The sequence below is a fragment of the Megalops cyprinoides genome, chromosome 19 (assembly GCF_013368585.1).
Source record: "Megalops cyprinoides isolate fMegCyp1 chromosome 19, fMegCyp1.pri, whole genome shotgun sequence".
Classification (NCBI taxonomy): Eukaryota; Metazoa; Chordata; class Actinopteri; order Elopiformes; family Megalopidae; genus Megalops; species Megalops cyprinoides.
In genome coordinates, this window is record NC_050601.1 from 23,646,814 (window position 1) to 23,674,486 (window position 27,673).

General features: G+C 45.0%; 1 protein-coding gene across 1 annotated transcript in view; it reads right to left on the reverse strand.

The window, feature by feature from the left end:
- The window catches only part of LOC118794218 (glutamate receptor ionotropic, NMDA 2A-like), a 119,542-nt gene that overhangs the window by 6,163 nt on the left and 85,706 nt on the right, over positions 1 to 27,673 (reverse strand). Inside the window, exons 5-10 of the mRNA XM_036552425.1 lie at positions 16,684 to 16,886; positions 10,303 to 10,474; positions 8,543 to 8,696; positions 7,546 to 7,671; positions 4,253 to 4,482; positions 1,564 to 1,724 (exon numbers count right to left, since the gene is read on the reverse strand). Coding sequence (XP_036408318.1) covers positions 1,564 to 1,724; positions 4,253 to 4,482; positions 7,546 to 7,671; positions 8,543 to 8,696; positions 10,303 to 10,474; positions 16,684 to 16,886 — 1,046 coding nt within the window. The remainder of the gene's footprint in view (positions 1 to 1,563; positions 1,725 to 4,252; positions 4,483 to 7,545; positions 7,672 to 8,542; positions 8,697 to 10,302; positions 10,475 to 16,683; positions 16,887 to 27,673) is intronic.

Below are 27,673 nucleotides of genomic sequence, written 5' to 3' on the forward strand. Positions count from 1 at the left end.
TAACAAGAATTAGTCCCCTGAGCTAAAGTCAGGATCCCATATTCAGTAATTGGATTCGAAAAGCACCAGCAATGAAAAAAGTAGTTGCCTCATTATGAAATCTGATGGCAAAGTGAATGAGCACGCTGTTTATGAGCCTGCCTCCTGCTCTCCTGTTTAAAACAATCTATTTTACAGATATTGTTAAATGTTTTCTACAGTGCATCCAGGAAACTGGTTGTATATGAAAAAACTGATGTATCCTAAAATGACACATTTTGACAGATGCATGACAGATATTGAAATATATGTCACTCATTCAGAGTGTTGGGTTGAGTACTTTACCGCATAATGACACATTCTTTATTTTTTTTTCCATCTGTCCAACCTAAAATTCCTTTTCACTTCCGAATCTGCACTAACCTACGCAGCCAGAATTGACAAGGACAGCAGGAAAGTAAAAATCTTGATTGTCTGCTTGGTATTCCTTCAGAGGAGACCCGGGGTGCAGTGCGTCCCCTGGGGGCCTCAACGGGGGCGGCCACGTCGGCACCTTCATTATTTGCTAATGTTGCACCGGGCGGCTCATCCTCGCCCCCGGCTAATTGGCGCTGTCTTGGCCCGGGAGCCAGGTAACTCTGGCGAAATGTTTCCTGGTGCTGCGTGCCTACAAACAGGGCCCTGACGCTTAGCGCAGAGAGGCCATTACTGCTAGGGAGGGAGCCATGGGCCCCCTCAGACGGGCAGCGCGCCGCGGTGTCTCACAAAGAGAGAGGGCCTCCCGGCCCAGCTTCACACAGCATCACAGAGCACAGATCAGCCCTGGAGATAACGCACAGGCAGAACATCAAACAGGTCACACCATTCCAAGCCCGAACGTTTTGTTTTAAGGGGGGAAGGCCGGGGACCATTTGCCCTTGTCAAATGCTCTAGTAGTAATACCTTATGGGCTAGAGAGGTAGACACGCAACGACCAGCCATGGACCTCCGCTTGCCTCTTGTCTGTCATCTGATCAACATTAATCTTCATCTGATTTAGTGTGACAGCAGACATGCTTCTTGTCGTAGCATTTTTTATGAGTACAAAGACAGTCTAATACAACTCCTGAGGTCTATCTTAGAACCATTCACATGTCAGTTGAAAAAAAAAAAAAACAGAAGAGACATGACACTAATAATAAAGCTTATGGCCCTGCAACTAATTGCAATCTACTCTTCTACATTCAAAGTGTTGCTGTAGCCCTTTTAATTAACTTCTGATATTAATACATAATGATATTGTCCATTAATACATACAAATATTATACCTGCCATTTCCTCTTTACCTTGAACCACAGCATTTGCAAGAAAATGAGAATACCAGCAATATTGTCACAAGGTTATGTCGGTAAATTTACCTACATCAGATGTCAGCAACTCAGGGTCATGCTCTTTCCATTTCAACTTTGAACAACTGCCAAAAAGGTTTGACTAGAGTACACTTCAGTGTCTGTACTGTCATCTCCTTATGTACAAATATGTAAAACACTCCAACACACCAATCCATTACACAGGTGGAGAGTGTGGCACAGATTAACACCTTACCCAGTCTTGAGGCTGACGAGTGCATCCTGGACCCCGCTCTGGTGGTATTTGACCATGTACTGGTGCATGTCCGGGTAGTTCTTCCTGATGTTCCTCTCCGTGCTGCCGTTCGGAACCGTCCCAAACCGGAACGGTGGCGAGTAGGAGTAGGGGCTCTGGAACTGCGGGAAGGAATGGAGGGGAAGTTATCAAATGACCAGTCAAGTCACGGCTTTCAGCACATCGAAGGTCCCAGTGCTCCATCTAATTTTGTGTTGCCTTAGTCCATCTCCCAAACATGCAGAGAGCACAAAGGCATTGCTCCCTCAATGAGTGGGTGCATATTGGTTCCTTCCTGCATTTTTATTTTTTCTGTTGGCGTTCACTGGGCTTGATATTCCACAAGTTAAATTGTAGTTAAATTAAAGTTTGCACAACAGCATGCCTGTTGTGCTCATCCCTAGCAATACCCTTAAATCATTTCTAGTCTATCTATCTGCGGGACATTATTTTAAGATATCTACACTGAGGGCAAAACATTCCTAACCCGATTTTTCTTCCCTCAGCAGACCCTGTGGGACGGCAGCCCCTATCAATCACGGCCGTGGGCCACACAAACAACACATCCAATCTGCAAACTCAATCTTCGCTGACAGTGACAAAGGCACACAGTTCCTGACAGCTTTAGACGCAGACTTGGCAGCGCTACAGCACTGACGGAGGGCACGTCCGATAAACACATCATACTAAGCTCTGGGGCCCGGGTTCGATCGACGTTTGGCCTTTACTCTGACTGGCAAGCACACGCAAGTGCTACTTTTTTCAGTGCAAAACTGATTTTTTTTTTCCTGCACTCGTTTTGGTGTCCGCTGTGGTTGTGAAGGAAAAAAGACCCAAGTTCAGTTGCAAGTCATATTTATGAATAATAATGCTGATTTAATCCAGGCGTTAGTTTTCTTGTGTTTCCTTTCATCTATTGTATCATATTTTTTCTTTCAGTTCAATGAACTGAATCTAGGTTATACGTATCGAGCATAAAAAATAGTGTAGAATAATACAGAATAACTTGGACTGCAGAGAAACACAGAGTGACACATGAAGCTCAACGGCAAGCATCTATCACCTAGCAAGATTCCCTGAAGCCCCTCTCTCATGCACGCATCTCTGTGTCTGTGGCTGTTTTTGTTTGTTTTGCTTGTTCAGTTAGTTTGAACTGTGCCACGATTTCCGCGGGACCCCATAATGTCAGCTCGGCTCTTGGTGTCACAAGCAGAGGCCCTGGAGCCCTGTGGTTAGAGCGCGCATGGCTGAAGACATCCTCGGCCCTCTACTTAATACCGCTGACCTTGCACCGCTGATTATGCAATTTGTGGGGCGTTACGTAACCCGCGGAGGAACCGTGCCCTCTTTCCTCCGAGCACACGAGACCGCTGCGAGCCCCTCCCCCCCTCCGCTTCACCAAACGCGGACGGCTGTCACGGTATCCCAGGCCTACCCCCACTGGTAAGGTCCGGGTGCACTTGGCTCGTCCCCAACATTCCGCCGTTCACGACTGCCACGGCCGGCGGTTGCATAACCCTCAGAACGAACGAGCCGGCCGAATCTAAATACTTCTCCCACGAGAGAAGTCCGAAACTTCAGGGACGATGATGGCACGTCAGTGCGCACAAACGATATTTAACTTGTGCCGAACTGCAGGCAAAGCGTCCTTCTGGGATAACTCGATGCGGTGTCGGCGCTTAAGAACACCATGTCCGGAACAAAGCCTGTTGCCACTATGCACAAGGGGCCGCATGCTCCAACTGCAACTCGCCACGGCGAAACGAGGAACGTCTGCCCGAAGCACGTGGGGAGTTTTCACTGAAAATTCACAGCAAATCACAGGCTGAGATGGTTGAACATCTACGTGTGCTTGGTTTATGTGTATGCATGCATGTGCGTGTGTGTGTGTGTGCGTATACACATATATGGTTTGCTTGAGAATCAAGTAGGAGTCAAAAGCATTACTTTGGTTGATCTTCTTAATAAACATTAAAGCAAATACCACACCAAGCTGCAGGAAACACTTTATATGGCTGCTTGAAGATTAAAGAATACCTTTTGATGTAAATTTAAATTTCCCACTCAACCAACATTGCCCCATATGTTTCACACTGTTGGCCAATATGTTCTACATGCTAATTTTCTTCAAGATATATATAAAAAAACACATTTTGTAACAAAATATTAAATGCCAAAATGTAAGTTATAGGTTCTTTTAATGTATGTATTTATATAAGTCAGACATATATTATTGTTTATTTCCTTAGCAGATGCTGCTATCCAGGACATCTTACATAGCTCACATTTCTACAGCTGTGTATTTACTGAGGCAATCCAGGCTAAGCACCTTGCTTGAGCGAGGGGCAGAACCCCCCCCGGGAACTGAAAAGCCCAGAGGCTTGTACATTATGCCACCCTGCCATACTGTCCACACTATCGCTTTCACATATATGTGTATTTATGGTGTACTTACCTTATTGAATGTCAATATCTTGAATATATTTATGATATCTGTTTCTGTAAATTCTACAATGCACATATTTAATGTATTGATATGTATTTGATATTGATATGAAGGATGGTTAAGTACGCATGTCTTATGGCAAACCTTTTCTTAACATAAAAAAGCGATCTGAAGAGTGATTTCAGGTGGTGTGTGCTGGCTTACCTTTTTGTCACTGAGACCCGTGACCTGGTCGACAAACTCCTCCTGAATCATGAAGGCAGCCAGGTTGGCAGTGTAGCTGGCCAGGAAGATGACGGCGAAGAAGGCCCACACGGACACAATGAACTTGCTGGTGGTTCCCCTGGGGTTCTGCACTGGCACAGAGTTGTTGAAGACCAGGCCCCACAGCAGCCACACCGCCTTCCCCATGGTGAAGGAGGGACCGTGGGGATCTGCAGAGGCAGAGCACATCAACCACATCAGTCATATTCCCCCCAGAGATGACAGACACATCACCCCAACAACGTCAGTCATATCACTCCAACGATATTAGTCATATTTCTCCAAAGACAATGGACGCATCAGCCCAACAACATGTCATATCACCCCAATGATGATAGACATATCACTCCAACAACGTTAGTCATATCACATCAATTATGTTGAACATATCACCCCAACAACATTATTCATATCAACTCAACAACATTGGTTATGTCGTCACAATGATGTTAATAAAAACCATCCCAACAATGTGAGCCATACCACTCTCTACAATGTTAAAAATACCACCCCAACAGCATTAGCTATATCACCCCATTGTATACCAGCATGGAGTGTATTGTTACTCCATTTAATGAAGAAAAAAACAAATGTCTTGAATGACACATTCTAAACTTCCATGATTAAAGCACAGGTTGAAAAGTAATGACTGTGTTCAGCATCTTCTCTTTGCAGTAGTGATGGACTGAATCTATTTAGCGTGTGGAGTGATCAACTTCCCTGGCATGGGATTCCACAGCGACACGAGCAGTAGGAACTTGGCAACCACCAAACAGTGATGAATCGCAGAGGTACGCACTTGGAGGTATACACTTGGATAAAATATTGAACAAGTAAGTAGAAAATCCTGGCCTTTTCACCACAGCAACAGTAGATGTAGGCACAGACAACACTACTATGCAGCTAATTTGTCAGTGTTGACATTACCGCTAAAGACCTGCTAATACATCCTGCCAACTCTGCATATTTTATCACCCTGAAATCATTTAAACATTGAGCTATTTGTCCAAACATAGTCCCTGTTCTGAGGAAAAAAGTACATCAGCGTTTTACCTCACGATTACCATTTAATGTTTGTAGTATATCTTCTCAGAGCTTGAAATGAGCTGAACGCTTTCTGGACAAAGTCATTATATACCCCAAAATAGACTCCAGAGAAAGTTTTTGGTTGAACTTTTCAAGCACTAACCAAAAGAATGGCCCTTAGGTCTAACAAGAATGTCATCAAAGTAAACCCTTTCCTAGGGTTATAGTATCTAAGCCAGCCTGGTTACCACCCCGGTGTTGTTGGCACATCTGGAGTTTGCAAGGGGTTCCAAACGGTCCCACACTTGTGTGCCTGTCCACATTCCCGCAGCTGACTGACCTGAGGAGAACTCCTTCTGTTGAGTGGACATGGTGGAGAAGAGTGTGCTGTCTCTGAGAGCGCTTGCTCTCTAGTCGGGTAGCAAAGAAAAAAGACCCCCTGATATTTCATACAAAAGAGTCTTGCGGCAGGTCTTCATGTGAACTGATCACTGTGTGCTTCCTCCTAAATTCTGAGTGTTACGTGCGGCGCATTGTGCGTTTGCGGGGTCTGGGCCGCCTGTGTCTTGGTTATCCTCCCTCTCTCCTCTCTCGCTACTCTCCTGACACAAGTATCCTGCTGCGCTGCATCCCGCCTCCTCGTTCCTCCCCGGCCAACCAGAGACGGAGCACCACAATTTAAAGATGCCAGATTTTTAGGTGCTCTCGGTATTTTGATCCTTCGTGTTTTTTTCTTGATTCACTATTTACAAACTTGCCGTACTGTGTTTGATTTTGCATTGTCTGCTGACTTCGGTTCTGGATTGTGTCTCGGTTTGGTTGCATCGGTTGTCGTGGGAGGAGCTCAGGTAAGGTGGGGGATCCCCGTGCTAGTTTTTCCTTTTGTATAGGGTTAGGATAGAGGCGGGTGCCACCGATGTATATATTTGTTTTCAGGTAGCTAGTGTAGCTAAGTTTTTCTTTGGCTCTGCCACCCTTTTGCTTTATAGTCAGTTGTATGTTTTGAGTGAAGGTGTTTAGGGTTACTTCTGTTTTGTTAAGTTCTTTTCGCTTTTCTTTTCGGCACCATATGTTGTCCTCTCCCCTTTCCTTGTGTATATTTGTCATTGTAAATAGCTTTGTAAATATTGTAAATATATTGCACACCCTTATACATTGCTTGTGTTTTTTCGTCTCTGCACCGTCCAAGCCAGCTGTAGTTGATTGCTTTCTTTTGTGTTGCGTCCCTCACCCATACCCCTGGATGCCATTACACATTTGGGACGTAACACTAAGAAATGATTTTTACAGCAAATGTTAGGTTTTTTCCTCTTACACACTTTCTTTTGTTAGTATCAGTGATCACTGCACTGGTACATTCCTAGTGCAGTAAGTGGAAAATGGTTTCATTGGAAGATTAGCCTATGGATGTTCTGCCGCTTCCCACTGTGTATGAACTAGAGGCACATTCTCATTCTTCAAATATAATCACCCAATTCACCCGTTTTGTTATGGGGCTAAAAGAAATGGACTGCGTCAATAAGTGAATAGGCGTGACGTAAGGTTCCCATGGCAACGCGGCTGGAAAATCACTGGGGCACTAAATAAAAGATCATTTCCAGTGAAATCTGTCGCAGCATGACAAATAAAAGTGGCTCGTTATGCAGACACCGTGATGCTACAAGATCCTGAGCATGACTGTTTTCCTCCCGTTCACCCACAAAGGACCATTTAAAATCAGCCCGAGCGGCTGCAATGAGGTGTCAGCTCACAAACGCACGCACGATTTGCAAGTTCCGCGAGCGAACTTCCGGATTAGCGCTCGCCGAGGCTCCGTTTGGGCCCTTTATCTCGATTCTGATCGAATGCGAACGAGAAGTGGGGAGCCTTATATCTGAATCTGTTTGAACTTCAAAGAGCAGCTGGGAAAGAAAAAATGGTAGGGACATCTCTCCCAAAAGTGTCAAACCGCTGTTCAGCTCACTTACGATGCGCTTAAATTTTTATTCCTAGTTTTTTTTTTCTACAGTTGTATTTTAATTGTCATGCATTTTAATTTGCCCTGGATAAAGCTGCTAGCTATGTGATAACAACAACAACAATATATCATAATCATGATGGTATATAATGAAATAAAAATTAATGAATATGACTCTGATACATTCGCCGATGATGACTTTGGGTGCTTCTGGGGACAGGGCCAAAGCCTCCTCTCGGCCGGGTCTTACCTTTGCCCTGTGCGAGGTTCCTGTTGAATCCCAGGGGGCTGATGTACTCGAATATGAACACCGCCATGGCTGTCACCAGGAGCAGCATCACGAACATCATCACCCACACGGAAGCGCTGAAGGGCTCTGCGGGGGGGGGGGGGGGGGGGGGGGGGGTGAGAGACACAGAGTCAGCAGCTTTAATCCACCACCCATCCCCCGCCCCCCTGCTCATCAGCTCATCCTAGTAACGGACAAGCCTGAGAGATTAAAACGTCTTTACTGTGGGAAGTATATGAGAAACTGGCAAAGGGCCACCGAGGGGGTTTCCCAGCTAAGCCCATGTAATTATCAGTCTTCTGTTAATTAAGGCACGCGCTGACGCAGTGGAAATCGCACAGCACAAAAAACGTCTTTAGAAATATAACGCTCAAAAGCGTATATAACAGGCATGGCACTTATGTGGTAGTATACAAAACTCAAATTTTAGGCTCATTTTTATATATGCCTAAACATACAGTGTCAGTTTTTCAACAAACATGTCAACTTTTTTCACTTTGCATATATTGTATACAATTTTGCATGTACTTGTGTATACGCTTGAAAAATAAAAGCACTTGTGTATGCAGTACATGTGATATGTGAATTACATGTGACATAAGTATTGATTCATATACTTTCTCTGAATGCAGTATATTTTGATTGCATCTTGATATGATCAAAGTCCATTTCTTAGCTTTTGCATTTTATGTTTTAATATACATTACTTTTAATGAAGTTGTATCATTTAATGCTGTACTGCACATGTTCAACTTCACATGGAGCCATGTCTTCATTCTGTATTGAACAAACAGTGAGCCTCTATTCCGCAGCAAGACATGCTCATTGCATTGAGCAAAAAAGAAGGCAGACATCTTTGAAGCTGTGCTGCCCACATGGCATGGCATTCTGCATGTTGGGTGACGAACAGAAATGGTCTCCGCTCCTGTCTGAAAAGCATTCCCTCTCCTGTAGTTACCCAGAAAGGCCGAGGGCGAGACTGTCCCGTTGCTTCTCGACACCATCACGCTGATCCCAGTCTCCACGAAGGGGACGGAGAAGTCGATGACCTCCGACCGCTCCTCGTTGATTGTCAGTGAGCCCACCGCCATGACGGCCTTCTTGTACACCACCTGTGGTAGGATCCGGAGCAGCATACACCCAGGCATCAGCAGTGGCAGAACGAGAGGCAGGCCAGAGCATATAACTGTTTCCATCCTCAGGTCTCCTTGTTATTAATAGGTCAATGCAACTGATCCATCCACTCCAATGTCATCTTTAATAATGCTGAAATGTTAAAGGTCACATCTCAGACAAACCTGACATTCTTCTAGCATTTCAAATGCCACCCAAACATATTCTATGTCCATAGTTATTATTACGGTGTATGTGACATTATTAGTTATTGCTGAAAATAGATTAAAAATGAGGTCTCAGGAGCTTAAGGTCACTGCCAACAGACACACAATACTCTGAACTCACTAAGGCACCAGTAAACGTCATTCTGCTTTCAAATTTAGGGCTGCTGAGGAGCAGGGTTCCTACATGTACTTTGCAGCTCCAAACAACAAGAACAGCAAACAACACTTAAGAACTTCATCAAAATCCAGAGGAGCAGCTCCCAGAAGGACACAGGCTTGTTTGTAGCCACATTCCTCCTCTCCCAAAACGTAGAGCAAGGGCTTCAAGTAGGGCGGCCCGCATTGCTCTAAATACCCAAGCAAATTTTGAACTGGGTTCAGAGATTAAAAATAAACGTGGAAAATGAAGCAGGCTGGACAGCTTGAATCAGAGGCTTTGCAGGAGAAGCACAGCGCAGACATCACGATGTGTTCATTATGGATGACATGTCCATCACGTTAACGTTGCCTTTTTAATGGACCTTTAAAATTTCAACTTTCATGCCAAAAATTGGAAGAAAGATGACTGACAGAGTAGATGTAGAATGACTAGGTCTGACACAACATCCTGTATTTCAGTGTCATGACTAATATGACATCTGAAGTGGAAAGATGCTAAAAGTTAAAGAACATCTAATGCAATAAAGTCCTGTTGAATGTTGACCATCCAGCTTACATGTTTTCTTTTAAAAAGGATCCCCTGTCCACAGTAAGAATGCAAAATATTCTCATTTTACACTCAACAGTCATGATAACCTTAACAAACATTTATTAAGACTCATCTTAATATATGCAATGATTTCCTGATGTGGCCATTTTAAAACACAATTCAATGGAATAGTGCATCTATTTAGGATGATTACAGGACTGAAGCAGGAGAGCCTCTCTGTTAAATCAAAAAAGCTATTAGCAAATCACAAGCCATAATTGATGATAACCAGCACACCTTACAGTTCCAGGTTCTGTTCTCAAAATGTTGCCAAAGCTCAGAAATAATAGAATCGTTATCCCCAATGCAATCATGCTGCTAAATCAGGAAAGAGGACCACAATGAGTAATGGGGCAGTGAGAGCTTTGCCTTTTACATTCTGATTGTATGGCACAGCTACAATTGTCACATGCCTGTCAACTCACAACCTACTGCAAATTCAGTTGTGTCTTTTTATATTTTGACAGTAGTTTTCAGGCATAAAGGTTTTATGTGTTTTATAGGTTTTTTTAACTGGCCCTTTAATTTAGTGGTCTCATCTGGCAGGACAAATCGCCCACCGTAGACACCGATTGACTGATGGTGTGTCCGCGATCGACCGGCTGACTGACCAACAGGGGCGTGCCTCACCTCTCCCACCATGCCGTTCCACACGTTGTTGATCTTTTTGCCGTGCTTTCCATTGGTCACCAGGTAGAGGTCGTAGGTGAACTTCACGTTCCTGGCGATCTTTTTCAGAATGTCGATGCAGAAGCCTTTGCAGCACTTCTTTATGTATGTGCCCCCTTCCTCTGTGGTGTTGCTGTCAATCACAGACCACAGACCAATAAGCAATTACATATGTAAGCTTCACTCGAATCCTAAAAATCAAACTGAGCATAATGGGCACAAGGCTGTAATTTGTGTTTTCAAAACATTGTGTTATGTTTCTTAATTCCACTGTGTTGGAATGCAGTTGGTGCATTTTAAAATATTGGATGATGCCAAATGAGCAAAATAATGGTACACTTATTTGTGAAATGCTTATCAAGATACTCAAAGACACTTCACAGGCAGATACAGAACAAAAAAAATAAGAAAAAATCAAAAATACCACCACCGAAGTACAAAAGCTAGTTTTACCAGAAACAACACAAAGATTAAGAAAACAGTGGGTCTCAAGTCTGAATCTCAAGTTTTTGAATGCGTTAAATGTGTTGATACCCCTGATGAGCTTGGAGAGGATGTTCTAGTGGGATGAGGTTGCAGTGAAGTTCCTGTTGCCCTAGGTGAGGTGCTTGGTCCTGGTAATGGTTTTCAGAAGGTTGGTGACAAAACCTTTCTGAAAATGTAATTAACTACAGTACAAAATTTAACTACCATGTTAACAACATATTATTTGGGAACTTAAGTTTCATGTAATTATACAGGTTATGGAACAATCCTAGCCCTATTCCTACCCTTAACCAACCTCGGCTCAGCTGCAGTTCACTTCCTTATCCCAAAACTGACCCCTAACACAACACCCAACCAAACACTATGACCTAAAACACTTAGTCGTGACACAACACTTGATTGGAGTAATTTAATATTTCATTATTTAATTACAGACATAATTTGCCCAATAAGTATAAAGTGTAATGAAGTACTATTATGTCAGCAATGGGGAGATACTGTTCAGCATTACTTAAGCCATATACTGTCTAAAGGCCTGTACTATAATCCTTTAACTCTGTCAGACTCGGTATCTGAATCTCAGCTACAGTGTTCCATGTTGTATTGCAATACTGTGATGCAGGTATGCAAAAGCAAGGGAAAGAGAAAATCACTTTCTGCAACATCTTAATTATGACAGATAAACGGGTCCCCTCGAGAGTCTATTCAGGAGCAGGAAACTGAGTGCCCACCAGTGCTGAAAATTGTGGCCGTCTTGAGATTTCCAAGGCCTCGTAAAGGCGGCGCTTTGATTACGGGGGGTGGGGGGCACTTATGTCTCCTCGAGAGAGGGAACGCCATTCCATTTACAGCGGACAATCAAGATTCCCATCAAGATTCTTATCTCATTAAAGGCAGATGAGGCACGGGAAACCACTCGCCTTCGAGCAGCCCGCGGTCGGCGCTACATCATCACGAAGGGCCTACGAGACCGAACGAGGGCCCTGCTGCTTTCGCCGAGGAGAGGACCCGCGGCCCCCGCTCCCACGCCGCTGCCTCTCTCAGGGTTTTATTAATTCCTTAATCAAATTTGTCCCGGGGCGTTACGCCGCATCATCCGAATCGCAGCAGAAAGCCAGCGCCGCACATTTTTATTAAAACTTTTTTTTTTCTTCCCGCGACCGGAGCTGAGCAAAGGCCCTCTGCTCCGTAGAACATAGACATACAGGGTTTCCATTGATCGCGTGTTACATATGTAAGTTTGAGGAAAGAAGTTTGACCTTGAGTGTCAATAAGCTGTCAAGGCGGGACCTCAAGCCTCTCTTTAAGCGGCGTAACATTTAAAGGGCCATTTTTGTGCCACGCCTCCAATCTCCCACGAGTAAAATTCTAATCGGCCATAAACTTAAACTACTCAAACTGCCTTGAACAGGTGGCGGCTTTTTAAAAACTTAAATTTGTGCGATGGAGCTTGAAGTCTCAGAAGGGTTCACACTCTAAACACGCAACCCTGCTAAGTCACCTGTAAACCTCATTTCATGCACAGATTAAAGCTGCCGAAGACATCTATTCGTAACTGTTAACACCAGGTACAGAAAACAACACTTAAGTACTTAGTCCAAATTCACAGGAGCGGCTCCCAGAAGGACACAGAAGTCACTTTCCTCCCTTCCTGAAATTAATGAGAGGCTTCCCATAAGACAGACTGTGTGGCTCTCTCTGGTGAAGCCAACTTTGAATCTGAGGTTCTAAAGATTCAAAGCAGGAAGTGGAAAACAAACAAGCCAGAAGACTGGCAGGCGAGGAAAGAGACATCTGTGTTTTAGAAGACTGCCACAAACGCTGAGGAGTGCGGACGCTGTCGAGAGGATATCGTTGCATCTGCAGCATTAATTATATACATTTAATAGGCCGTCTGCAATTATTGATATTGTTTATTTATCTGACAGACCCCCTTATCCAGAACGACTTACAAGGCCATCGGGGCAGGATACAGATAGCGCATGTCAGGAGAGCTGCAAGAACAAGGGCACAGGTACAGAATAGCAAGTAGCCGTCTGCGATAAGGTGTCAGGCTGAAAAGCAATAGGGGTGTAGGTGTGTAGCCAGAGCAGTTTCGAGCGCATGCGTAGCACGTAAAGAATCTGTCTCTCTCAGTGGCATAATCATCTGCAGTATAACCGCAGAGCTGAAAATCTCAAAGAAAATATTATTCTCCTCTTAAGATGGCGGGATCTGATAGCTTCAGGGAAAAACAATCAAGGCTGTGGGCTTCGGGGTGAAAAAAACCTGCGCTGCTCACAGCTGAAACGGCCTGGCGAACAGTGGCAGTCTATAAGAAAGGAGAAAGATTCCCACCCGCCCCCCCTCCCCCACACACCTCGCCACAATAAGAGATGCGCATTTAACTACCTCAGCGAAATTCCGCTTGAAATCAATGTCTCCCCTCTGCAGCCTTTCTGACGCACTTCGCGAATTCCCCCGACGACGTGCATCCTTTTATCCAAAGCCACTGGTGGCAGGTTCTATATCACAGGGACCATCTTGCTTCTGGAGGAGCCAATAAGCGCAATATCTGCAGTTTGTGTCTGACTGGTTTCCTCCCCTGAATACTGAGTCAAACACACCGCATGGAGATGCATTGTTTGCCATATCTGTTCCCTTTGTTGCTTCCATCTGTGTATAGCAGTCCCATAAACCATACAGTCTCCACAACAGAGAGAGTGGATACTGCAATAAAAAGGTGGATACTGAAATAAACGAGAGTTGTCTGATTTAGGCCCGGATTCATTCTAACTGCACAGTGAATTTTAGCAAATATACTTTTTTTGTCTTACCACATCACAAGCTTGTAGATGCATGAAAAACAGTGTGAGGAACTTCACTGAGAGATTTTATTCATTTAGCGGATGCTCTTATTCAGGGTCACTCGAAAAAGCAAAGGTACTTAAGTGCAAATAGCAAGGACATGTGAAGAATAGCGCATTCAGAAAATCACATCTAGACGTGCCAATCTGTCACACAGCGCTACAATAACCAGTGCAAAAAAGGTGAGATTTAAGTGCTGTACTTCTGTACATACAACTCATCTTATGTGGCCTTTCAGTTTCACCGCAAAAAAACCTCACTACTTCCTCATCCAGCCGTTTTAGAAACTGACAGGCTGCTCGACACATTCTCCACAGCTCAATGTATGTTTTTATCTTGCTTCACCGTTGGCCATGCAAAAGCAATTCGGAGTATTAACAGCTCCGGACACTCGGCACCTGACATGGGCGGCCTTGCGCCTGCTGTGCAGCATGCGCTCCGGCTCACAGCATGATTAGGAAGCACGCATTTCCCACTGTCTGGGGGTCAGTCTGTCTGCTCCCGTATCGCTAGGCAGAGGGGGCGTCTGAGCATCCGGGCTCAGTTTGCAGGGGGCCCTGAGAACCACTCCTACTTCCATGGAAAAGGTGGTCCGGCGTGGCCACTCCTCGCATCGTTGGGTTAGCGAGAGGCCGTCAAAACTCCGGAACAGAGGGCCATGCAGTGGATGGGAGGAGAACAGAATAGGATGGCTCGTTTAAAGCGCGTGGGGCGCTACGACACAGAGCACACTGGCCAGGCCTCAACATGGTGAAGAGCTGGGCCTCCACTGACTATCAGCAAAGATAGGGACGTGGGGGGGGCGGGGGGGGGGGGGGGGGCTTAATTGGTGCAAGCTGCTCAGCGCGACTGCTTGAGTGCACAAAATGAGCAATCCGCCTTTGAGGTTTTTCCCCCTCGCAAAATGGTCCCATGGGACCCCGAAGGCTCCTAGCTACTCTACATACGTCCATGCCGCGGGAAACTTCACTACATGCTGACCGGGCCCTGGGAAGCTTTTCTTTTACAGACTGTACTGCACAAAACTTCCCATGTAGCAGGAAGCTTCTCTTCAAATGACCGTCCTGCGCAAAACTTCTGTATGTAATGACCACGCAGTGGCACACTTTGCTACATATGGACCACGCAGCAGCGAATCTCTACATATTGACTGTGCCACGTTCACTGCCATAGTAACGGCACGGTCATGGTAGGAAGTGTCGGAGGGCTGCAGTGTCGCTCCCAGCCATTTAAAAGCCACCGCCTTTGCTCTCCACTGCCTGCCTGCCAAAGGCACACGAAACTCACCTGGTTCACCTGTGTGTGTCAGGCCTCCCTCCACTTCAGCAGGCTTTCCCTTCGACACTTGCTTAAAGGGTACCCAGGGCTGTTCTCTGAGTAAATGAAATGATCAGCAACTGCTTTATCTTCCAAGAGCCATTTATCATGAGCTCGGAGGTTTTGTGGGGAAATTCCTTGAGTGTTTGAAAGTGAACCCCAGGGAAGGGGCTTCGTTGGATGTTTTAAGCGCGTATCGAGCAAATGGCCCCCACCAGACCGATTTGTAAAAAACCAACTAATGACCCTCCTTGTATTTTATCTTCTGATAGAATCACCCTCTGTGTCTTTCTAGATCTTTACTTTGCTTCTTTTTTCTGGTATTACCAATTGTGCAGGCAAAGATGCAAATACAGCTGAAGCGTGAAAGTAAATCTCCATTATAAACAGGTCAATATGTCTGGCTAAAACTTTCTGAAGTGTGTCACCTAAAAGGACTTTTAGCATGTGATCAGTCCATTTGCCCTGATGAATATACATGCATATACATACTTAACTTTGCAGCTGGGAGTTTTATTTTGCATATCTTTGCCAAACACACCTTTTCTGTTAAATCCAATTCAGAAGCACATACTTCTGTTAGGGCATAGGAAGTACAGTACACCCACAGTCATTATTTGTCGCGCTAATAATGTCCACGGTGGCCTGCTGAAATCCATGGTAAGTGATTGCATCCACTCTAGGGAGACGCGGTCTATTGGCTTTGCTATACATCCCACTTCCCAGGCTCCATGTTTTCAGCTGCCCCCAGGGCAAATCTGTGATTCATACTCTGCTGAGGACCTGTCCAATCGTTTGTATTTCTCAGCCCAGACTCTGGATTCAATGCAGAAGTGCAGGGATTAAGCAATTAAGCAGTAAGTTAAATACATGTTTTTTGCTATTTAAATACATGGGTTAGAGTAGACTTCCAAAGGAGGCAATTAGAAAGGCAGAGGAAGGGGATGGAGGTTTTTCCCACGGGAAGCGTTTTCTGACAGGGCAGCCGCGCGTGGCGGCTCTGCTCACAGTCGCGTCTCCGAACACGCGCGTGAGAGAGGACGCCCGAGTGGGAATCGAGGCCGCGGGCGCAGGGCAACAGAAAGCGCTGGGCCGTGCGCAAGAGGACGCAAGTGGGAATGGGGACAGGAGCAAAATCACCCGGGGGGGGGGGGGGGGGGTCTCAGCCACTGTCAGCCGCGGATCCCGCCTTACTCACACGAGTCGGTGTAGGAGGTCACACGTCCTCTGCCTCTTTCAAACAATGCGCACGCTGCAATTTTATTCTGCAAAACCCCTGCAGCTTCCATTAGAGTACCCTTGAATTATAAGTTATAGCTATTAATCACAACTACAGTTTACCAGAGCTTTTTTTTGTGACCACAGGTTTGCTGGTTTGTGTTTTCATAATGTGCCGCACAAAAAGCCCGTGGGCTGTCTTGAGACCGAGCAGGAACTTAAAGTGCTGAATTCAGCACCCGTGTAGTCAAGGAGGAGCAACACTGCCACAGTGCACATCTTAACACCCCCCACCCAAGAGAGGTCTCAGAGAGTCCATGCATATGAATATTTCCTTAATCTATGTCAGGAAAAATAAAATGTAGAACACTTTCAACTCTGGCTTGGGTGGTGTTAATGCAATGCATTAGGGGTAAGTGCGAAATATGGGTGCAAGGGAGGGGCTAGAAAGAAGGGGGGGAGGAGGGGACTCACTCTTTGATGTGTTTGCGGCAGGGCACTGAGTTCCTCATGCAGGTGCCCGTAAGGCGCTCCACGTTCTCCACGATGACGAAGGGCGCCTCCTCCAGGGTCACAATGCTGAGGTGGTTGTCGTCCGTCTCGCCGTCACCAAACGAGTTGAAGCGAGGCCAGACAGGGTACTTCAGAGTCAGGCTCCTGTTCTCCCACTTGCCCATCTGCAACAGGTCAGAACAGCATTCGGTCAGTCCCCACATTCTGATACGACAGGCCTGACCGTCCACAGGGACCCTGAGAGGAAAAAGAAAAGCACCATCCATTATGTCAATGACAGCAAAGCCCCCTGACAGCTAGCCAGGTAGCCTCTGTCACAAAATCCCCATCATTCCTCTCCTCCAACACCACTCCTCACCAACATTAGGACTGCATAGTCTCCTTTTATTTTTTCTTGTGTCCTGGAGACCAGCACCTCTAAAGCTCATCCCTGCATGTCCCTAAAACACTTTCATTTCTCATCACTTCAGGATTTCACAGTTCCAGACATTAACTTAGTGTTTGTATATTAAAAATCTGAATATCTCAATTACTCTCAAGTAAAATGTTTTTTATCAGACAGCTAGTGCTTGGACACACATAGGTAGCATCATACAGTATGACTGTTAAATATATTATTGGAAATGTACTAGTACTACAGTGCTTATTATTAAGGAAACACAAACCAGAAATAAATTTCTAAATTTACTACACAGGTAGCATTGCACATACACAGAGAATATTATGAATCAAATATGACTGTCCACTTTTTTGTTTTTATCATCAGCCGCTGCCATAAACCAGATGCTATCAGAAATCTGAGACAACCTTATGCGGAGCATTGTATTCAGACGGGAAGAGAGAGAGGCAAAAATCATTTTTGCAGCCAAGCATTTCGATGGACTGGACTCCCTCCAATGCATTGGGTCAGTGCACCAGTAAGCAGTGGTCAGTGATGTCACCTGACTCTCGAAATGGTGCAACTCATGTGGCGCTAACCCATGTCACAAGCCATTTAGGCTAACTCTAGCTATCCCACCAGAGTCCCAAAATGAATGACAGATAATCCCACTCCACACGAACGCACTAGTGAGTAAGTGCCCCCTCTATCTCCCGGCGGAGGTGACAGCCACCAAATCCTGAGCAATGATGGTCGTGCTGACCCGCTCTCAGACCCAGTGACGTTTCTAATATACATCATAAATAATTGCTCTTACTCCCACTACTTTGAAAGCTGAATTGAAATAGAGGAGCACCTGTAGGCAGAAAGCATATATTACAAGAACTCCTGCATTAAAGTGGTACTAATGTCTGCTTTTGGTGGCACAAGGTGGAGTACAAGAAAGTAATGCCATGTCTTTCTTTTAGACATGTATTGGCTTTTGAACGTCAGCTTGATGGAAAATGCATACATGAAACTGTAGGCTATCAAATTTGGGTGGTAGAAAATATTATTTCCAATATTTTCATTTCATTTTATGTTTTATTAAGTTTTTTGGCATATTTTTCAAAAACTTTTAATTAAAAACATGTCATGTAACAAAGACAAAAGTTGGTAAAATGCCAAGATGGAGTACCTTTCAGAAATGCTGATGGCCAAGCTAATTACTAAAAAAAGTAAATGATAAATGAAATATTTATGGCACTATTAAGGTCATATCAAAATCGTTTGTCATTTATAATACCAGCTTGTGGGCAATTTAAAGTTTATCCCAGTTCTTTATCCCAAGCCCCTTGTTATGAGCCCTATGGTTTGCTAGCCCTGGGCGTGAGTACCCATAGGTCTTTGTTCTAGACGATATCTCAATTGATTAGCTTTGATGAGCTATTAATTGAGTTCTGGTCAGCATTTATCTGTATATCACTTGAGAGTTGCCTACTTTAAGTAGTTAAAGATAGAAATATGTGGTTAGGAGTGTGTTGTGCTAATAAAAAAGTGAAAAAAATGAAAGGTGTTAGCTCAGCATATTTGTATTGAACTTACAATTAATTACTTCAGTTAATTAATTGTCATAGGTCCCGTTCCAATTAACTGAACAACGAAACATGATTAAGTAAAATCCTAATTTGTTCTTAGCATATTAACAAAAAGATGCTTTTTAGAAATACTTTTACTTTTATCATGGGTTCAATGATGAGAATACTCTTGAGAGATGTCAAACACAAACTAGAGTTCCATCAAGAGCTCAGTCAGACCCAATTAAGTAAGAGCCCAACTGGAACAAAAACCCCAGCATGCACTGGGCCTCTCCAGGAGCTGTAGTGGGAAAACGCTGCCGTACAAAACACATGCCTGAGAATGCAATGTCCTGGAAAGTCATGTACATAACGTCGGGCAACCATGTACTGGTCCCTCACCTGCCAGCTCCAATCTGCATTCATTAGGGGAAGGAGAGACAGCATCTAATCCCAGCTCTACCCAGACTTCAGAGCGCAGAGGGCTACAGCGTGCTCACTTATTGATGACCAGCCCATACTACAAAAAGCATTGAATAATTCAGAGTGTTTGGGAGGGGGGGGTGACATCACCACCCCCACAAGGCGGTACCGCGTAGAAGGCCGAGAAGGCCTCAGTGCCTCAGAGTAGCTGAGGAAGGGGAAAAAATGAACATGTCGCGATAAATTCTTAATGAACAGGGTTTCAGAAAAAAATTCTTGCACTCTTTCCCTCTCTCTCTCTCTCCCTCACTCTCAATTAGAGGGATTTATTTAAGCTGACTGGACATTTTGTAAGCATTATCTTCAAAAATTCATTTCCAAGTGCACTCGAAAACTTCACATTTTTTTTTGCTCAGTTCTCACTTGGATCATCACAAGACCTTTCGACATCGAAGCTCTCTCTGGCATTCAGCGACCTCTGAAGTGACTTTAGAAATGACCTTTGGAAATGATGCTTAACCTCCCACTCCCTGAAATACAGTTTTAAACTGGATACTTGACTTCAGGGAAGAAAGAGCGTACATGGGGCAAATATCTTCTGTGATGAGAATGCACACTCTAAAAGGTGTTCTGCAATTACATTACATTTGCTTAGTACACACTCCTGTCCAGGGTGACTTGAATAACTTACCTTTCATAGAGCCTTGCCTAAGGGTACAGCGGCAGCGCCCCACCTGGAAACCGAACCCGCAAACCTGTTCATTACCACTCACACAGCGGTCTGGTGTTTGTGTGAAATTCCCAGCCTGCCCATACAGATGCCTTCATATTGCACCAGGTGGTCGAAAAGGCTTCCACTAAGCTTCACGACAAAGCGCCACCGCGGGCCGAGAAGTGCCTGCTCTCAGAAGCAGACAGGTTTTATGAAATCCATCTGAACGGAAGAGGCCAAAGAGGGCAGGAGCGGGCCTCCCATTCTCCCGCAAGGCCACTCCAAGTGGGACGGCTCGGATCACTTCAAATCAAATCAAGGAACGACAGCGCCGGCAGCCCCTCGAAAAGGGAACAGAACGTGACCGTGAAACCTCCATCGACGCGGGAGAGGCTATCGGCATTGTGTTCACGGCGCCTTTCTCCACACCCCGCCACAAGCGGCTACGCGCGGCGCATCACAATGACCACATTAGATAAATATAATTAAAATGGAGCTCCACAAATCAATGGTGCAGAGACTCCACATTAAGGTGCTTAATTTGACTGTAATTGTGTTGCTGAGCCGACAGAAAATAATGCAGCTTTACCTGTGCCTGTGTTACAATTAGCAGCATCGCCAGCTAGGGGAGCTGGGAGACTCAGAGCACCTCAGATGTGATTTTGCCTCACTGCATGTCTTAATTTTCCTGTCTTTGTCGTCTTTGAGTGTGTTGAAGGATTCATTATTGAGTACTGCTGAAGGGTATAGATAGTACATCATCTAATTAAAATCCGTACAGCTAATAGTGAGCAATAATCTCCTATTATTTTCATACATCTGATACTTCTATACAGTGCTTGAAGAGTATGTGTGTTCTGAGATTGAGACTGCTATTTTCGATGTCACCCAGACAGGTTTTGGATAAATCCATTAGACACTAAACTGACACACCATATACCTGGAGAGCATTTGAAGCATGTTTCATGCACTCACCTGATAATCTCACACAATTTTGAAAATGTTCATCTATGTAGCAAGTAGCAGAGAAACACTACATAAAAATGCCATTTTGGTGTAAACTTTCAACAGATCTCAAGAATTATTGAACAAACAGTGACCCAAACAGACAAAAGTGCTTAATAAAAATGGTCATAACCGCCCCCCCCCCCCCCCCCCCCCCCAGCCTTTTCAATGACATTCAGTTTCCTCATTACATGTGTAATACTTGATGAAATGTTGCAAAAGAACAGTTCAGAAAATGCCCATGCTCCAATTTAAACCCTGTACTTAGCAATAAGCCAGACTGGTTTAAAGATGGATCTACATTTCCCACTAAGCTGAGAGCTGAAGAACGTGCACTGGTGCTGGGCTGAGCTCTATGACCCAGGTTCCATCTCAGCTGTCTCATCAGCCAACCAGAGCCAGAAGAAAAGATCGTTCTGATCCCACAGGGAGTAGGGTCAACAGGGGTTGCACATCTTGCTGATCTCAAGCACCCTATGACCAGTCTTCTGGTCTTTTTTTCTGCAAGTTGCTTGGATGGCATCACTGAAGCAGCACCCATCCTCCAACAGGTTGCTTAGCTGGGCGACTTGCAGTGAGAAAAATAGACATGGTGCAATAAGAGTGAGGATTGCATTCGCTACACCCACAAGCCTGATGTATCCCATTGGCAAATCCCACACAGAGGGCGTCATAAATATAAAAAAATACAATAAAATTGGCTGCTGAGCACTAAAATGCCACTGACAATGTAATACGACAGTGTTCAGTCATACCATCATATCAATAACAAAATATGGCAAATATGGAAAAACTATAAACATTTAACCAGGCTAAATGTGACGTGTCTCATATCTGTGGAAACACTTTGGAAGTGTTGTTCTTTGGCCAGCATGTCAAAAGTGTGACATTTTGATGAGATTTATTGTCTTAGAAGCAAAGCGGCGCGTAATTAAAAAGAGCAGGCTCGTACTCTCGTGTATGGCTTTTGAGCACAGCAAAATAAATCAGCAATGACAATGACAGCCTTTCCCAGGCTTTTAAAAAAGCCATGCATGACTGGCAGCAGGAGAGCAAGAGAAGATTAAGGAAATTACTTCACTGTGGCTCCAGACAAACATCCAAAGAGGAGCAAACCTTTAAAGTAATTATTTTACTTTGAGATCAGCTGCTTTACTGCCTTACAATTCACTACCTCAATTCAAATCAAAGTGAGATAGGCCACTTCTGCATTTAAATCCTGATAGGTAAGCAGTTGATGGAAATGCTGGCAATTACTGAGATGGTGTGAAACAACTGAATCATGAGATTTTGTTCGTATCTTAACCTCAGTTGCATGTGGATTACACAATTACATGAGCTGTGAATACAGCAGGATTCAACACCAATCAGCGTTGAAAGCAGGTGCTATGTTTTTTCTTCGCAAACGCAGTTCTTTGATTTCATGGATCACAGATATGGATGAAAGAAATTGTGTTTTTGAAAAGTAACACTTGAATTATTTTTATGTAAAAATTGAGGACAAACGGTTTGATCAAATCCGGGGGTTACTCTAGTATGCAAGCCTTAGACTGGCCTGCTGAAGGCCTTTTATTGTGAAGGTGAAGCCCAAACCATAGACACCTGAATATGAAATAAGTGTATGTAAAAATGCATGAAAACAACACCGGTACTCTGGGCCACCCCTCTACCCTTCACCGCTAGAGAACACTCGTTTGAAGAAAAGAGGAAAGCGTACAGGATGTACAGAGGAAAAATCTTCCTACCAACTTCAGTATGCATAGGAAAGTGCAGCCTCGTTTAAATAAAATGTGGCTCTGCTCAGCCTAACCAAAGCATTTCCAATCCTCTTTTAATATGAAACACTACTGAAATCGATAATGGCACATAACATCCTTTAACACCTGTGCTGTTAATCAGTAGTGTTCACTTATGGTTGAAAAGGCCGAAACAACAAAGCTTTCCCTCGCCTCTGGACTCCACAGAAAAAAAGGAAGATAAAACAAACAAAATAACACAAAAGAGGAAAGTAATAACACAGGACATTTTTAACTGCACTCTCTTGATCGATCATATCCGCATTCATGTACATGATGGACTGCCTGCTCGCAGCACGAACAGCAGCGAGAGGGAAAAAACAAAACCAGCAACAGATACAAACTGTGCACTAAAACAGACATAATTATACATACAGGACAGCTTTGTAAGTCGTTTGTGCGTTACCGCGGGCGCGGGAATTAGCATTTTAATTGTGTGTGCTGCGAGCGTCACTGCCGCTTGGTCGGAGGTAGATTTTTCCGATTGTGGGAGTCTCTCCGGCTCCCTCTCTTTGGACCTGACACTGCCGCCACCTTCAGAGGTGATTACACGAGCCCCACGTGCCTATACTGGGGCCAGGCCGAAGAGGCGCGCTTTTGTCACGGGCGTTTAGGTGAGCTGTTGCTCATCCTTCGAAGATTTAAGGGGAATTGAATTGGAGTAATATCCCCGCCCTCCGGCGCAACGCCCATCCCTGACCGCCACTCGCAGAAAGCCATTAAGGTAAAACGCTACGCGTCTAATTCCCCGGGAAGAATTATTAATGACTTGGCTCCGAGAAGCGAGGGGCCGGGGGGCCCCGGCGCGAACGGAACGATGGAATTGCAAGCCCAAGGCTACTGCCGGAGCGCCGGGGTTTGGCAGGCGTCTGCTCTGCAGAGCTCTACTGCAAGGGCACATGCTGGGAAAGGTCACTCAAAATGTTGCCTCAAACGTTCAACACCCAGACGGTCTGTGCGCGTCTTTTCATTTGTTTGCATTTTATTTTATTCCTTTTGTCTCTAGGGAGGGTAGAGATGCGTACACCATAACCGCAAAGGCTGGTCGATTTCTCCTGTTGTCTCTTGGGAAATGCAGGATACAGCCGATACTATGCAGGGTGTCAGAGTATTTGTGTAAAATATAGGTCAGCACATTTCACGCTAACGTGAATGGGTCATGCACAATAACTGTTATGACACTCTACCCTGGATTCACACGTCCTTCACTTTAACTCACTTGGGAAAGCCAGTGTTGCTTTTTGATCTTGACAGAATTATTTTGCTAGGTTTGGAAAGCATGAACATTAATGGAAAAAATTATAGTTGCATTGCATTTTGACATATATTGCATTGCATTTGACATATATTGAAATATGATTTCCATATATCAGTCTAGGAGATAATATACCACCTTAACTTTCTGTCCATCCTTAAGAGGTTCCCAGCCTTCAATCACCAATTACAAAGGGAGAAAGCCAATTAAGGCAGTTGGAGGAGACAGCCTTTATATTCCTGCATTCATTGGGCATTAAAGAGGGAGGCTCTTTTAATCACTGGAAGTACTTTCCGGGATCATTTCTGGAGGAAGAGCCGGAAACCCGTTCTTTAATTTCCTAAAGGCCCGCGGTTCGACTTGGGTGCGGAGTCAGAGCGCGAAGCGGTTATTTATAGCACTGCAGCGGGGGCTGGCGTGTCCTCCATTAACCGTTGACAGGGAGCGGCCTTCTCCCAGAGTGTGTCACGTCTGCTCCGTTATATCTGACCAGGGGTTTAGACGTCAGGCCTCGGGGCCGTGCGGCTCAGACACTTTCATTACTGCCCTTGACGACGATTTACAGCACCACCTCGTGGCTTAAAGACCCGCGTTTTAATTAATGCCGCCGTATTGTTGGCTCAGATGAACCCCCAGCAGCCCCACCCCTTCCCCCACCCTCACCCTCAACCAACAGCTAGAACAAGAACCCACTTTCATCCACACTGGAGACTGACCCCACCTTTAATGATGTCATTTTCAGCCCCTTCAGCCGTATTTAAACAGAGGGGCATCAATTTCAGTGCCTCCTTTTCATAAATTGCGGCGTGTTGACTGAAGAGGTATCAGGGAAATCGTTTCAGAGGGCCTCACTGATAAGCGTAATTGGCGGAGCGATCCAGGCGGTGGGGGTGTGTGACGCACCCTGCACCCTGCACCCCGCGCTGCCGTAAATTCCGCTCCCAGCTGTTAAAATGACGCTGCACCGTTTTAATGAACTCTGACTGAACAATATAAAAGATGCACCGCCGAGAATGCATGGGGAATTATATTTTCAGCTGACTCGATAGAAAAAGGCAGCAGAGTTTTATGAAATGCTGCTTTCAGAGATGATGGAACCACAGTCTGCCTCCTGTGGTGGGGGAGCAAGGGGAGGTGGCTGAAAACCTACCTTTGCACTTTCTGACTGCCCTGGTCCCATTTGATTCACATCACAAACAAGCCCATCTGCTGCTGAATCCCTTTTTAGTACATTGTATCCAATGCAGTAGCACTATGTACTTCACAATAAACCAATTGCATAAAACATATAAAACATAAGAACACATACAAAATAAACATAAACCAACTACATAAAAATCAGTGGATAATTTTTCCCTGATTTTATTAGTGATTTGTCTTAACACCGGTATATTTTTCCCTAATCAATTTTTATTAGTCACCCCACAGGTCACCCCAACACACTCACCACAGGTGAATAAAAGGGGGTCAGCATCTGATGGACAACCCCTTATTTAGCAGAGTGCGGCAGTCAATCTGACGAAACGATCAACGACTTGTGACAGGACCTTTAAAGGAGTTTAAAGGTGCGTTTTCACCTGTCCCTGCTCCTTGAGGCCCCCGCTGCAAGCGGCTCAGCGCCTCCCGCCGCCGTCCTCGGCTCAGCCGCCAGGTCAATTTACTGCGGGGCCACAGCGGGGTCAGCGAGATACGGGGATCGGCCTGACTGGCCTGACGTTCCATTACACTGTCGGGCCAAAAGTATCAAAGTCGGCGGCGACACCCAGATTAATGTGTAATGTCAAAAGCCCGCTCTCAGCGGGGCAAGCGCGCTGCTATTGATGCCCAGAAGAGGTTTCATAGAGGGCGGCCTTGGTCCCACACTAAATTACTCTCAGCTAGCTTCCGTCAAGCTTCGGACTGCTGGGCACAGCACACGGGGGACTGACCATAGAGAAACACATTTCTATCAGGAAAAAAAGAGCCTTTTGGCCACTTTCTCCCCCTGGCCGGAGTCCGGTTTGTGGCGAGGGCGGTTTTGCCGTGAACAGCAGCGCCATCGTCAGCTCGGGGCTCGTTAAATCCCCTCTGCTCCTTCCGTTACTTTGTTCTCACACACGCGCATCATCGACTCTTTCCCTCAAGGTGGCGGTGATCTGAGCCCTTCGCGTGCATCGTGTTTCTGTGTTCCAAACGCATCTATATGCACCGTGTCTTATTTGCCCAGGCAAAGCGCCCACACGACACCGGCAATTACGAACAATGGAGTGCCACCGAACGGCCAATTAGCCTGTCCCAAGACGATCCTGTGTGGGCCGCTCCCTTTGTAATTAAAACTTTATTTTTTGAGCTCCCCATCTTTAAAATAATAGAGATACAAATTAAATCCTGAGAGCTGACAGGTCTATTTTTTGCAGGCAGAAATTCCTCCTGCTGGACAGAAAATATGTGATACAGAGGCACGTGGGGGGAGGAAAGGAACACACTGTAAACCTGTAAACATAAAATAGCCATCATGTAGAAGAACACACTATTGTTAATTCTTCATTTTTTTATGATACATGTTCTACTATTTTATCAAAAATAATTCTCATTGGTTAATTTTGCTAACCAATGACAGCGTAATTGTGCCATAGTCTAATGCAGTGGTCTGCTTTCACAAAGTATGGCTGCGTCTTGAATGGTTAGTTGTGTAGCCGTTTATTTGAAGGCCCTCAGCCTGGCTGATTTGTAGTGCACCTCAACTGCCAACCCTGTGCTGTAGGAACTCTGGTCTATGCAGCAGCCATAGCTTTTGTAGATATTATATAAGCTTTAAAAGTTTCGCCCCATTAAGATTCTAATTCTTTCTTTATCGCTCTGCTGAACCCTAAACTTAGGAGACAGTCTCAATTGCAGAGCTGGTGCTGTCTCACCTCCAAATACCAAACAGCAGGTGAGTGTTATTGTTCCATTAAGTCCTGCCAGTACTCTAGAGCAAAGGAAATATAGCACTCAGCATTAAAACCTATTCCTTCTTCTGTGTTTTTTTTTTCCTCTCAATATATGCCTTGGAGGGGCTTTTAGTTTTTGAATTTGTGCACTCGGTCATAGTGCTTGGTATGTTTCTTCAGCAAACCGCTGAACAGCAAAGGCAATCATCCTGCCGATTAAAACTTATGAAGTTAAGGAATCGATGTGGGTTTTTGTGTGTGTGTGTGTGTGTGTGTGTGTGTTTTACTTTTTTTTTGTTTCGCAAAAAAGGTACTTTGTTTTTCTTTGCTTCAATGGCTTTGGAAAAAAGTGAGCAATCTGTATTGATGTTAGAGCAGGCAATATCACTGCTGCATCCCCAGAGATGGGAATTCGCTTTAAAGAGAGAGGAAGGAGGCCTGCCGCCACTTCTCCGCAATATTGCAGTCATTTAAACGGCTCCTCCGGTGGTTTCTCGGAGAAATAAAAGCCCAGGAAACGCGCTCATTTGGACAGTCCGAGCCTTCATAAATAAACCTTGCGAGGGGCTTAGTCTGCACACACTTTCTGCCTTCTTTTCCATGGGAAACTTAAAGGCTAATAAAGTCTCATTCACGAACGTGTGTGTGCAAAGGAAAATGGAAGGTAAATGACTGACTTTATTTTTTTAGAGAACAGCACTAAGTGCCCTAGGAGCACATTGCTTAGTGCTTCCCTCTCATCTCATTGGTAGAGTGCGATCGGCCTAACGTGCTGACAGGAGCGAAAGAGTATCTGTGTGTGGGATCTTCGCATGGTGATGGGGGGCAAGAGGGTGTCTGTATGTCAGAGCTTTCTGTGCTTAGGTCGTGACGTTACCCTCTGGAGCCACGATCGGAGGTAAAATAACCCCCG